Source organism: Sylvia atricapilla, chromosome 2 (genome assembly GCF_009819655.1).
Source record: "Sylvia atricapilla isolate bSylAtr1 chromosome 2, bSylAtr1.pri, whole genome shotgun sequence".
NCBI lineage: Eukaryota > Metazoa > Chordata > Aves > Passeriformes > Sylviidae > Sylvia > Sylvia atricapilla.
In genome coordinates, this window is record NC_089141.1 from 26,341,916 (window position 1) to 26,356,342 (window position 14,427).

Sequence of the window (14,427 nt, forward strand, 5' to 3'; positions counted from 1 at the left end):
TCTCACATTCTGGGCTGCTCCTTCCCTTTTAGGTCAAGAAACCAGTCCGCTTCAATTTAACTGCATGGAGAAGGATGGAGAGAAGCCTTCCTGTTCAGATGGCACAGGGATGAGCACAGCTACTTGCAGCACAGCCTGAGGTGCCCTGTGGGAGCCTGGCCTGCACTTACTCAGCAGTGAGCTCCAGAATGGACTCCATGGTGTCCAGGCCAGCAGTGCGGAAGTTGGAGATGTAGCGCTTCATGCGAATGGATTCCAGCCACTCGGGGATGGAGCGGTAGGGGATCCCATCAGACCCACTGCAGCTGGGGAGACGGAGTGTTACCCTAGAGACACATAAACCCTCCGTTAGCCAGGCAACCACCTGAAATGGACTGCACTGGGAGACAGTAACCAAAGGGGAAGCAAGCACCCCCTGCCAGGACTGAGCCAACTAATCTGCTCTCTGCACAGTGAGGTCAGGGCAGGCCAATGGCTCTGCCCTCTGTCACCAGAAGACAGAGATGACCACTGCCTTCTGCACACAGAGCACTCAAGGTGTATCCTGCCAGTCTGCATTGCTCACACTGTCTCTCCTCCTGCTGGAGACAAGAAGGTGAAATGTCCCAGTTAACCCCTCCTTTGGTGACAGCCTGCTTACCTGGGATCAAAGTCTGCTACAGGCCGGAGGAGCTGGGGACTTGAGATGAAATGTTGCAGCTGTGCCCGGATTTCCTGAAAGTGAGGCCGCCTCATCCGATCGTGTGACCAGCAACTCTTCATGAGTTCATAGAGGATGGACGGGCAATCCACAGGCGGGGGCAGCCGGTACCCATCCTCTAAGCTTTTCATCACCTGCACAGAGGACACAGAGAAATCTGGCCAGGAGCAAAAGAGTGCAGAAGAGAAGCAAGAGACCTCTGGGAGCAGCCATTCACCACTTCACAATGTGCAGCCAGGGAGGGGCTGGTGCAGATTTCACGTGTATGACACAGGGTTTGGGCAGCATGGCACAGGATTGAGACACCCAAGGGATGCCAAATACTTAAGTGGCATATGCATGTATTTTCAGTCCTTTACTAGTTTAGCTCCCATTTGCCACTCAGGGCATGCTCATGAAAAGTGAGGACCAAATATCCTGGCACAGGCACAATGAGAAAAGGGGAACTCTGAGGGAAAATTTTAACAGCATGTGCTGAGCCTAGACTAGACCAGACATAATGCACCAGAGCCAGAGGAAGGAGAAAACAAAACCAATAGAAAGTATCTCCTGATCCAAATGCCATGGCTGATTTAAACACTCTTTAATTTGGCTTAGTGCTGTTGACACCTCAATACATATTGCTCTTGACTTGGTTGCACTGATTTTTAGCAGAGAGGGAAACACAGTAGTTATGTGCTCAAAAGAAAGTCAAGACTGCAGGCTGAGGGGGATTTACAAAAGTTTTTCTCACACGCCTTGTTTATTTTTTAAATCAACATTTGAACTCAGTGTCTGTTACCTCTTGATTGGTCATGTGTCCATATGGCTTGTCACCAAATGACAGCACCTCCCACATGACAATTCCAAAGCTCCAGACATCACTGGCAGGGGTGAAAATGCGATGAGCAATGGCCTCTGGGGCTGTCCATCGGATAGGAATCTTACCACCCTGTAAAAGAGCAGAAACATAGTGTATCCAGCATGTCTCATTGAGTTGTATTTCTCCAGTGTTTTCATGCAAGGACCTTATAAAGTGGTTCAGAGATTGAGCCCACTTCATTTGAAGTGACATGTAACCACCCCAGGGAAATTTCTCAAAAAGAGAGAAATATTCTTGGAAAGTAAATGAGTTTAAGCCCTCTGTTCAGTTGAATGCTACACAAAATCTCTGCTGTGGGAGTAAGAGCCTGACACCAGTCACAACCCTGCTTTGAAGGACACCATGCATTAGAATTACTGGAACTTTCATTGAAAGAGACATGGAGATGACTCTAGTCCAAAACTGTGACCACAGCAAGGCTATCTTCAAAGCTAGACTTAGCAACTGAGTCCAAGAGATCAGACCTCCTATTTTGCTTCTCATTTCAACACCACAGTCCCTCTGAATTTCGTAGCAAACAAAATCAACATGGACTCCAGAGACAAAAGTACCCCCCATCTAAACCATCCACACCATGAGTTGCAATTTTACTACAAGTTGTTTTTGTTTTTTTTTTTTAATTTACAAGGCTGAAGGACTGGGTTTGCATTACCTTGGTTTCATAAGTTCCCTCTGCGTCATTCTCCAAAATTCGGGAGAGACCGAAGTCAGACACCTTGCACTGGAGACTGCGTGTCACCAGGATGTTGCGAGCAGCCAGATCCCGGTGCACGTAGTTGTGTTCTGAAAGGTAGGTCATGCCAGAGGCTATTCCCTGCAGCATGCCAACAAGCTGCACAGGGCTAAATTTTTCCTCATTCTCCTGCATGGAAGAAGAAGCAAGAGAACTTACATCGATCTGCTTGGTTTCTAGTCACTGACCTTATCAACATACAAAAGTGGACAGTGGCGAACAAGCAAAAAGGCAATGCTGCAGTCCAAAGGCCCCAACAGGTTCTCACTAAGGGATTGGTAGTGGTTTCCAGTCATCATTAAGCAGTTGCATTTCAACTGCCAAAGACACCACTCTTGTCACTGAACAAAGTGGATGGCATGAAGCTTCTACTGCTGACACTAGAAACGTCAGTAAGCAGAAAGTAAGTGGATGTCTGGATCTTATTTCTAGTTTTATTTAAGGGCCCTAAATCCAGGTCAAGTGTTAAATTCTGGTAGTACATGAGCCTATTACAGATTGGAGTTTCTCACCCGGAGGAAGGTATCCAGTGCTCCATTTTCCATATACTCAGTGATGATCATCATTGGCCTCCCTTGAGAAAGACAAGAGGGTTTCAGACCTTTTCAAATTCTTCTACTCACACCTTTCAATGCTCTCCATTTTCCCCAAACACAGAGAACCACGTTCAACCCCAGCTAACACTCCCACTCCACTGGCACAGCTGGGTGCCCCTTCTCTTTACACATCTCCCAACAATCTTGTACCTCTCCTTGTACTGCACATATGACCCTGCAGCATCCCTCACACTATCTCAACTTCTCATCCACTCACCAGCCCTAGAAGACCTCTCTTAACACTGCCTCAGGACTCTGTTGGAAATCCATACCTCTCCTCCTTTCTTCATTCTCTGACATGACAGTGCCTGTCTTCTCCCAGAACAGCCTCTCTGACAGCAAACTCTCTAGGAAAGGCCTGAGAACTGTGCCAGTTTTTGCTTTCATTCAGGACTCTCTCTCTCTCACACACTCTTACTTACTTTTGGTGACAACTCCCTCCAGACGCACAATGTTCGGGTGATTGAACTGCCCCATAATTGTTGCTTCACGGAGAAAGTTCCACCACTGTGAGTCTGAATAAGTTGATTTCAGGGTCTTGATGGCAACCACAATACGTTCTTTCCCCGGGAGTCGCAGGGACCCACGATAGACCTCCCCAAACTCCCCTGAAGGCAACCAGAGGCAAAATGTCACAGATGAACTCGAGAGAAGCAGCAAAACAACAGTGTGGGGAAACAGAAAGATGGGGAGAGCAGTAAGTAACTCACCCTCCCCAATCACATTCTCCATAGTGACAAAAGAGACATCCAGTTCCTTAGTGAATTCCAGCACCCCTCTGCTGGGGTCATCATATGGTTGCAGATCTACATATGGTTTCAACCAGACCTTCTCTGTGGTAAAGGGAAACAAAAGAGCAAATTAACCTGTTGACTCTTTGGACAGCCTTTTAAAAGAAAACTACGAAAGCAGAAGTGAATCCATGGGCTTCTGACAATGGCAGTAAAACAATCTACCAAGCCTATGCTGAAGAGTAGAACTGTTTGTGGGAAGAAGCAAATTACATCAGAAAAGCCATGCCAGTGTTTGGTTTCAAACTGATGTTTCTTTTCATTCCTTCCAACACATTCTAGGCTTCCCCCTGGTCTTATGAACCCTTTGAACCTCACCTCGCTCAAAGCCTGAAGTATTGTAATCTGGCCGTGCATGTCTCCGCCGAGCCCTCCTGGAACATCACAAAGAGCCGTGAAAATTAAATAGTCAGCAGATAGCAAAGGGAAAAGCAAGACTTCCAAGGTGTTTGCCCTAGCTGGTTAGGGACAGAGTTCAGGATAGCATAGAGCAAAGTGGAACCAGATACTGCACCTACTTGGAAAAGTACAGCTGGCAATAAAATGTGATGCTCCATTAACATTTAGAAATGAGGCTTTGTTTGCATACAGGGAGTTTTGTGCTGAGTTACAAACGAATTTCTGTTTATTTCATGTTTTCTCTACGCTTTCAGTAGAATATCTGATCTTCTTAAAACCAAGCAATAGCAGCCTTATAGACATTGAGTGGAAAAGTAGAATTCTGTATATAGGTAAAGGACCCCAACAGTAATGGTATATGAAAAATGGTCTAAAATGACTGGATACATTTATTACCACTCAACTGGTCAGCAGCTATAGAAATGATTGTACCATAACAGTGTTTTTATTTCTCTGTCATGAGAAATATGATGTCTGTCATGAGAAATATCACAATATGATACTGCTAGATTATAACAAAACTGAGAAATCATGACATATTCCTCTGTTCCTAACAGCAAACATTATCTTATGGTATCAATCCCTCCAATCCTGCTAATCAAAATTATTTACTGAGATCCTTTTCATCTCGCTCCAGCACGCTGCTGTTTTTCTACTCTGACTACCCTCTACATATACAATATCCTGTGAGAAATTAGGGCCTCCCTTTCTCAAGCTCCCATGGCTGAACTATTCCTACATCTATACCTTTTTCAATACCAAAAATCAATACTTACTTTCGACAAAACATGAGAAATCCCACAACTAGCGCAATAAATAGGAACACTCCAAAGATAATAGCGACTACGACTCCACCAGACAGAGCTCCCGTGTCTGCAGAAACAAAGAGAGAGGCCATATCACTTAAAAGACCAATATCTATTTGTCTGGAATATACCAACCAGTTTCTACCAGCTAATGACATTAGGCAAGTTGCAGCCACTTGTCTTCCAGGCAGCAGAGGCACCAGATGGGAGTCCTATCACACTGTTATTCATGTGCATGGAGCACCTTCTGGTGGCTATCTGGTTGACTCTTATCTACAGTCTTGGTCTTCCAGTTGAGTAATTTATCCCTATGTCTGATTCCCTATTTTAATTCCATGACACTTTCAGAAATGAAGAGCAGTGTGAATGAGAGGAGTGTGAATTCCTTCACACTCCTCTCCAAAAATCCTTTCAGATCAGGCCCTTCTTCCTGCTCAGTAGCTGATTTAAACTATGGCAAAGCAAAGACATGATTTTCCCCAACAATCTAAAGTGACTTTCTTCTTGTTTATGAAATTAATTACATGCTCCCCTCCCACCAATATCTAGGGCTGGTCCTTTGCCTAATTACCCTAACAAAAGCCCCTCACTGCTTAGGACTCCTGAAACAAGTACTGACTTACAAACTTGCAATCTATCATATATTCCTGTTTTCTCAAAACTGGGCATCAGGTGGTTTCATTCTGTGACTGGATAGCTTTCAGATAGTGTTCACATAACACAGCTGTCTCCTTCCATTTAGGTTCTCAAGTTAAAGTTAGGCATTTCCACAAAGTACATTTGAATTCATCAGAGGAAATGCTATATTACCTCTGCTGGTCTTTTTAAAATTTATTTCCCATAATTAAAAAAAATAAAAATAAAGAACTTAAAATGCATTGAAGAAGTAATGAGAATCTACATATTTTTAATATTTTCCCAGAAGAGATGTAGGAAAACATCTGGACAAAAGAAAATCCCTATTTTTTTTTTTTTTTTTTTAATAAATGAGCAGATTTTAAAGCAAGGAACAGATGATACACAGAACTGTGTGGGGAAGTGTTTGCTAACATTTAGTCCAATGGTCAGCATCCATAAAGCCTAATTAACACTAGTTTCTCTTCCTCTGACTCACCCCACTAAAATTATCAAAAATCACCAGCTTAGTCAAGCAAAAATCGTGACATAGAGCTAATATCTTTGTTTTGCTAAAATCAAAAAGCTAAGACACGGAAGGTGAAATAGTATCTTTACTAATAAAATGGACAAGCTTTTAGACACACAGGATTTCTACAAAAACTTAATGGATTTAAATTATCAAATTCAGATTTAAATAAAAAATTGCCACTCCTTGAAAATTCTTCTACATTCATATTCCCAGACTATAATAGCTCAAAAATGCTCCTAGTATTATCAAACAAGAACTCTCATCAAATCAAACCTTGCTGGTACTTCTTTTTAATCCCTTTCGTATTCAAAAATACCTTTGGTCTTGGCATGATAAGGGATCCATTTCCATTTGAAATAAAGCATAATATTGATGAAAGTACTTTCTAACTTATTCTTTCTTAATCAAAACAATTGTTCATGCTAATTTACATCTTTTTCACAAGGCCTTGGTAGTACATTATTTAATTGGTTAAACATCATTTTTGTTATCATCATTTGTCACTATGACTTCATGAAGATTTTATCAGAAGCCCCTGGTGCCAAAAAGGGCCCAACCTTTATATTCCAGTAATGGTATCTAACTCCTTATCACCTTTTACACTGTTAATGTAACTATTTAGTTACAAAAAGGTATGCCTTAACTTTCTTCCTCGTGTCCTTATTTCATTAAAATAAAATTAGTCTTTCAAATGCAGCACTTCAGTACATGTATTTCTAAAGTTATCCATAGGGTCTCTAGGAGTCTGTGGAATGAAGAGAGAGCAAATTCCATCACAGAAAACCTTAGATTAAGAAGAAATTTCTGGGTGACCCAGGGAAAGAGGAGGTTGGATGCCAGGCCTATGTAAGATGTTCTTTGAAGAGAGAGCAAATTCCATCACAGAAAACTTTAGATTAAGAGGAAGTTTCTGGGTGACCCAGGGAAAGAGGTTGGATGACATAGGATGTCAGGCCTATGTAAGATGTTCTTTGACACAGGAGAAAGGTCTTCTTGTGGCCCTGACAGCTTGGCCTTTTACATGTTGTACTTTGAAGAACTTTTTTCAGTGGCACATACCATCTCTGGGCAGAGCTATACTCAGGAGCTGGCCTACATACAGTGGAATTATAAAGCTGAAAAAAATAATGCTGAGGTCCTCTGAGTTCTCCTTTTCACTAGTAACTGGCACACAAAAGGAGGCATATGGTAATCATTTGACCAGCATTCAAACTTGGAAACATTAGCCAAAACTAAAATGTCTTTCAAGGACTAAATGAAGGTCTGGTTAAGTATTGTGCCAGTACAACACATTAAACTGAGACTGATCAGGTCTAAAACGGAAAGTGCAAGCAAATTTTATGACAGCAAGGAAACAAGAAAAATGCCTTTTGTCTTTCCAAAGCAACAGGCTTGGCCCTGGTGACAAGAAACTCAGGAGAGTGGTGTCTTGCCTTACAGCCAGCAGAACACAAACAGAGATCCATGTACCATGAGAATATACAATCTGATGGGGAAGTGACTTTCTCCCAGATGAGATACCAGTGCTTGTCCTTTACCTGGTGGAAGGGTGCGAAATTCCTGCTCCGGGGAGTACGGCCCAGGTCCGAGGGGTGTGATGGATCTCACACGGAGCAGGTAGGCTGTGTCTGGCTGCAGGTCTCTCAGAGTGACATTCGGCTCAAGAAGGTGCTTCACTGTATAACGTGCCTCCTCTCCCTGCAGGAACCAAACAAGTAACAAATGCATGCTGAGCAAGAGGACACTTCCACCTCTTCAGGTGAAAAGGGGGAGAGCAACTCAGGCAGGCCTCACCTTCTCAAAGAACATGACCTCATACTCCACTGAGGTCCGGCTGCGTTGCCGTGGGGCAAGCCAAGAAACAGAAAGACTACTGTCATCTCTCTGTGTCAGAATAAACTGGGATACTGTCACTGGAGCTGCAGTGGGAGAGAACAGAGAACATGAGGGAGAAATACAAACAAAATGCAAACTATGTCATCCCTCCACAAGCTCTGATCATACCATGCAACTGGAACTGAGTCTCATTGCCACTGTCATTTTTCTCTCGTGTGGTGGAAGGGAAATGAGATCTCTGGCTGTATTTAATTGTTTTCTGTGAACACTGTGCTTCTGCCCTTGCAGTGCAAGCATAACTTTGTTTGGCACTCAAAACAAAACCCATGTTCCAAGAAATTGCATTTATTGCAGGACTGCACTAAAAGTGTCCAATTTGAAATAAAAAGCGTTAAGATTTTATGTTCCTACAGCAGCAGTAGCACAGCTATCCTATGTAATGATTTATGAATGCAGATGCACTGCATAAGGGTACAGTGAAACTCAATGCTCAAAATCTCTCAGCTGACTGCAAATGCATGCTATTCATGAATAAAAAGATAATTCTCAAGAGTCTGCAAGGACTGAGGAATTAAGCCTGGTTCTCTCCTTGTCCTTCATCATCACCAGGAAGTGATGAGACAAGCCAAAAGTAGCTCTGCTTTTCTAGCTCAGAGTTGTGCTGCCCCCACATAGCATCAGGAAGAAAAGTCGTATTTTGTTACTAAATTAGAACCCAGGGAATGCACCAAGGGTTGTTGAGCACTGTGATGTCATTTCTCTATAATCACATTTCATGGTGCTCTGGAAAGTATTTACAGGACAGTCGAACTAGCCAGATTGAAGCTAACCTACAGAAATGTATCAAGATTTAACATCCTCATCCCTCCATGCTTTCAAAACCTTTTTTTTTTTTTTTTTTTTTTTCCCAGTTACACCAAGGTTTCTATTATGTTTGGTGTTTTGCAATATCTGAGTCATGGGAAATATTGCCCTCCTTCTTCCTGTCACACAGGTAGCAATACTTAGGCTGTGGGACAGGGAGGGCTTCATCCTCCTCACCTCTGTTAAGTTCTTGGCGGATTCATAGCTCTTGGTGGATAACAATTACTGCTACTTTCATTTGCAAGGAATATGACTACTGGACTTTACCTGCCAGAGGCAGAGGCACCTTAGAATCCTTATCATACCATACCAACACATGTGTCAGGCAGAAGGAGAAGATGGAGAAAGCTTAAATATTCACAGAGATTCCTCTTCCTTTTCATGATGAGCAGAAAGAAATTCTCTCTGCTTCTGCTAACCTGCATGTCCAACTGAGACCCAGACAGCTGGAGCAGCTCTCTGTGGAGCAGGTCCCATTCCTGAGACACCATTATGGGCTTCCACAGTGAATGTGTAATTGGTGTAAGCTTCTAGGCCATCCACATCCACTGCAGGCTTTGTGAGACCGGAGGCACTGGGGGAGAACACCACACCAGCCTCGCAGGGCTCACAGGACAGGGAATGGCAGCGCTGGCAGGAGACTCTGTAAGTCAGGTCCTTCCTCCCACCATGGTCACTGGGCGGCTGCCACCACAGGCTCAGCTGGGTGCCAACGAGGGAGAAGGTGACATTGCGGGGAGCCGAGGGTGGGCCTACAGGGAGCACAAAAGGAGTGTTAGATCCAGCTGTTAATGCCCAAAGTCCAGGTGCCCACCTGCTGATGCATTTCAAATGGAGCCCTCACTCCACCCCAGCCTCTCTCTCTCTGATCTCTCATCCCCATTTTCCAACCTTTCATTTCTTCCCCCGTATCACAGCTCATGGAATCACAGAATGGTTTGGGTTGGATGAGACCTTAAAGATCTTCTAGTTCCAAGCCCCCCACCATGGGCAGGGACACCTTTCACTAGACCAGATTCCTCCAAGCCCCTTCCAACCTGGCCTTGAACAGCAATAGGGGCCCCACAACCTGTTCCAGTGTCTCATCACCCTCATCATAAAAAATTTCTTCCGTATGTCCTGTCTAAATCTACCCTCTTTCAGTTTAAAACCATTGTCCTTTGTGCTGTTACTACAGAATTTGGTATAAAAACTCTATCTTTCTTGCAGGCCCCACTGAGTATTGAAAGGCCACAAGATGACCTCCCCAAAGCTTTCTCTTCTCAGGCTGAACAACCCTGAGCCTCTAAACCTTTCCTCATAAGAGAGGTGTTCCATCCCTACAATCATTTTTTAGGGCTCTCCTCTGGAGCTGGTCCAATAGGTCCATGTGTCTCTAGTACTGGATGTACAAGACCTCCCAGACCTGGATGTAGCCCTCCAAATGAGGTTTCTCACAAGCAGAGGTTTCTCACAAGAGAAGGAAGAGAATGCCTTCCCTCGTCCTGCTGGCCACACGCTTTTGATGCAGTTCAGGACAACACCTGGCTTTCTGGGCTGCCAGTTCACACTGCCAGCTCATGACCAATTTTTCACCCACCAGTACCCTCAAGTTCCTGTCTGTGGTGCTGCTCTCAATAAGTTCATCCCTCAGCCTGTATGCATATTTTTATTTCTTTCTGTGTGCAACTCACGGGTGCATGCAATGTTCTGGCCCTCCGAAGGTGCTCGGTAGAAGCCTGCATTGCAGGAACAGGACGTAGCCCCTGACTCATTGGACAAGCTGTTGGGAGGGCACTTCAGGCAGCGTTTGGCATCCAGGGAGTGGCGGTAGAACCCCCGCTGGCAGGCTGTGCAAGGACAAAAAAGCCAACATAGGATAATCGATAAACCTAGAGCAACAACAACAACAACAACAACAAAATGTCTGGCAGTTTTGCTCAGCTTCTTGAACACTCCTTTATCTGCCTTCAGTTCTTTAGTTCACAGAAATATTTAGGTTGCAAGAAATAGCTGGACACCTGGCAGTCACCTAGATCAATCTTCTCAGAGCAGATAGAGAGAAGATGCAAACTCAAGGTAGCATCAGTATTATGACAGGACTTGTAGACTGAAGAAGGGGGATCTAATTCCTCACAGATGCTGTATGAATACGGAATCCAGTCAGCCTCAGAATCTTCTGCCACTGTAAACCCAGACTGGTCCTCACATTTTCCTTCAAGCTTTCCACCCCATAAATAAGAACCATAAATAGTAGCTACAAATCCTTGCACTCCTCAGAGTCTTCTGCCTGCTGACTTCATATGGGATAGCCAGTAGGCTTTTTAGCAGAAGCATCTTTGCTGATTTCAAGTGTTGTACCAGAGCATCACCAAGCAGGGCCCTGGGAAATATCTAGGAAGTGATCAGTTCACCTCACAGTATCAAGTGTAACTGGCTGTGGAGCCAACACAGACTGCAAAGGAGTAAGTGTCCTGTGTTTTCTACTTCCAGTCCTGCAAAAATGAGCAGCCACACTCTCTTAGTATAGCATCTGACAAACTGGTTTTGCTGTGTTACTATTAGTTCAACTCACAGAAGCACTGTCTGGATTGTCAATGCTTCACCTCTATGGTTCTGCAGTAGGGAGGAGAAAATCAGTGACAGAGCTTAAGCCATTGAATCTAATGGTTTGCCCGCCTGTGCTAAATGAATCAAACGTTCTTTAGCTAAAGAAACAACCAACCTATTGCTAATCAGATGGTTGAGAAATGCATACGCTAATTTTCTGCCAGAGCTACCCACTTTGCATTTAACTTGCACATTGAGGGAACGACCCTTTTTATATTGCGCTATAAAAGCAACAATATCCTGTATAATCCCTCAGGAGATCCCAATGGAGAAAACCATCTGTTCAGGAGCCTCACACAAATGGCTTACTGTGGTGGAGCATAGAATAGGAAATGATTCTTCATCCAGAAGACAAATAAAAACAACCCAGCCATCCCTACTATGTGGCACAAAGGAACACCTGAGGGACCTTGAAAACTTTCCACTAACACAGGCCAAACAAGACTACTCATCATCAGTCTGCAGAAGGGATGCTTAAAGAGCCCAGGAAAGAGAAATTATCACAGGTAGGAGCAACCAGCACCTTCTGATTCTGGGAAATGACAGAACCACTCAGGCAAATCTATCATTCTGAGATACAATCATGCAACTATGTGATTAATGATAGCAAAGGCCATTGAAAATAATTAAAAGGCTCAAGTATTGATTGTCACAGCATGAAAAGATTCCATTTATACTCCAGATCAAATCATCCCTTTGAGAAACAGGCAGTAAAAGTTACTTTGATCTTCAGGCTGCTCACAACGGAGAACACTTCTACATGCTGGAATGAAGATGAAAGCCTTGAGGCCTCCCACCACTTTGCTCCAGCACAAGAGTTGAGAGTTCGTGACATTGGATCAGTTTGTGTCAGGAGAGCTTTGACATGAAAAACAAAGGAAGTGCCTGGCCACATTCTTGTATAACACAAAGAGATTCTGATATTGCCTATATACTACTACCTACCACAGATATGTTACAATATACATAGACTCTTATCAGACTGAGACCATCTGCAAGTAGATTATAGAAATTTGGGGTTGGGAACTTTTGCAAGAATCACAGAATCAATGAGGCTGGAAAAGATCTCTGAGATCATCAAGTCCAACCTTTGACCGAACACCACCATGGCAACTAGACCATGGCACTGAGTGCCACATCCAGCCTTTCCTTAAACAACTCTGGGGATGGTGACTCCACCACCTCCATGGGCAGCCCATTCCAATGTCTAATCACCTCTTCTGTGAAGAAATTTTTCCTAATGTCCAACCTAAACCAGCCAAAGCCTATGTCCTCTTGTCCTGTCACTACTTGCCTAGGAGAAGAGAGTGATGCGCGTCGGGCTACACGCTCCTTTCAGGTGTTTGTAGAGAGCGGAAAGGTGTCCCCTGAGCCTCCGTGCTGAACACCCCCAGCTCCCCCAGCCGCTGCTCCTAAGATTTGTGTTCCAGAACAGGTAATTCCGACCCCAGCAGAGCCTCTGCTTCTGCAGCTCCGACCCCAGCGCCACTCCAGCCCGGCGCCCACACCTGCTGCGCCACCGGCGGGGCCGAGCAGCCCCAAGCAGGAGCCGCCTCGCAAGGAGACAGGAGGCTGGCGGAGAGGCCGCGGTGCGGGAGCTGCAGGGGCACTCGGGCGGCACGGACAGACCCGCCGGTGCGGGTCAGACACGGACAGGCAGCGGCGGGACAGCGGCGACCCGCGGCGGCGGCCGGCAGGGGGCGGGAGCGGCCCGCGGAGCCCGGCCCGGGCCCGCCCCAGGGCGGCACCGAGCGGCCCCGGCCCGGCCCGGCGCTGGGCCCGGCGCTGAGGACGGGCCTGCCGGGGCTCCCGGCTCCCCCCGCCCTGCCCCGGGGCTGCGGAGGTGGAGGGGCGGCTGCCCGCGGCCGCACCGCCAGCAGCCTCGGCCCCCGCCCAGCCCCGCTGGTCCCCGCTTTCCCCGGGCCTTGGGCACCCGCTCCGGGCGGCGCGATGGGAAAAACAAGCCTGGGAAAGGGCCTGCTCACCTAGCACCAGAGGGCAGAGAGGATGGCTGGGGCGCTTCCTTCATTCCTTGTTCCTGCAGGTGCCCCTGGTGAGCGCCAGCCAGGCCGGGAAGGCGGCAGACCGGGGCTGACGGGGAGCTCGGCTCACCTGCCGCCCTGCAGAGCCCAGCCAGGAGCCAGAGCACAGGCCGGGGCACAGCCGGCCTCCGTGGGCACGGCAAATTACATACTTGAGGAAGTTAATCACGAGCTCCGGGTTTACGGGCAGCAAAGCCTGAATGCTGTGGGGCAGGCACAGCTTTTCTGGGACTGGGGGGTGGCTGAGCCATTCTGCACCCAGCAGATCTTTATACAGCTGGGAATTCACTGACAGATTGAGGGGACTACTTAAGTACCTGACCCTCTGGCTTTCTGTTGACTCCCATTCTGTGACAAAGGTCACATTCTTTTTCCCTGTTAAAAGGCAAAGGTGCAGCTTTCCACTTTTTTTTGCTCCTTAGTCTAGGCAAAACTCAGAATAACACTACAAGGTCTTCCATCCTGTGACACTTTATATGTCTGAAGAAGTCCTGCTTTGTTCTCAGGACAAAGCAAAAGCTGTGATTTCAGTCTTTATCCTGAGTTGGATTGCTCCCAGTCTGTTGTGCAGTCTGGTCTTTTCTGTTGAGGGAGCAGATCCTAAGATATCCTCCTGCATTCACCTTCTCCCCTGATGCTCCAATAAGACACTATTCTGGTCATGAAGTACCTCTCCCTATTTCTGCTAGGTTCTCCCCTCTTCCTGTCCTCTTCTGGGAGACCACCCTGGTCCCTACTAATCCTACAAAACATACTTCTGGCTGCAGCTGTACTTGGGCGGAGTGGGATGAAAGCACAGATGTAGAATGAACCTGTGCTGCGATAGCAGGCGAGGCTTGTCCAGACATGACAGCTTCCCTGCCCCTTCCCACAGGAGTGCTCTCAGGAGGGCGGGGAGAGCTCTGTAGCACCTAAGTGGAAAAACTGGCTGGGTTGTGCAAGGAGAGGGGATTGCTGGAGGAGGGCAAGGATCTTGTGCTTCAACCTTCTCCAGCTCCCCAAGCAAAACGAGCAGCAAGCAGTAGGGATTCTTAGAGACACCAGATCCCTGTAGCAGAGCAA

At 46.1% G+C, this 14,427-nt stretch overlaps 1 protein-coding gene across 1 annotated transcript in view; it reads right to left on the reverse strand.

The window, feature by feature from the left end:
• The window catches only part of EPHA1 (EPH receptor A1), a 34,154-nt gene that overhangs the window by 1,767 nt on the left and 17,960 nt on the right, over positions 1-14,427 (reverse strand). The window contains exons 5-16 of the mRNA XM_066341094.1: positions 10,408-10,563; positions 9,154-9,486; positions 7,829-7,953; positions 7,573-7,732; positions 4,858-4,954; positions 4,001-4,056; positions 3,314-3,724; positions 2,808-2,869; positions 2,215-2,424; positions 1,482-1,631; positions 641-834; positions 171-326 (exon numbers count right to left, since the gene is read on the reverse strand). Coding sequence (XP_066197191.1) covers positions 171-326; positions 641-834; positions 1,482-1,631; positions 2,215-2,424; positions 2,808-2,869; positions 3,314-3,724; positions 4,001-4,056; positions 4,858-4,954; positions 7,573-7,732; positions 7,829-7,953; positions 9,154-9,486; positions 10,408-10,563 — 2,110 coding nt within the window. The remainder of the gene's footprint in view (positions 1-170; positions 327-640; positions 835-1,481; positions 1,632-2,214; positions 2,425-2,807; positions 2,870-3,313; positions 3,725-4,000; positions 4,057-4,857; positions 4,955-7,572; positions 7,733-7,828; positions 7,954-9,153; positions 9,487-10,407; positions 10,564-14,427) is intronic.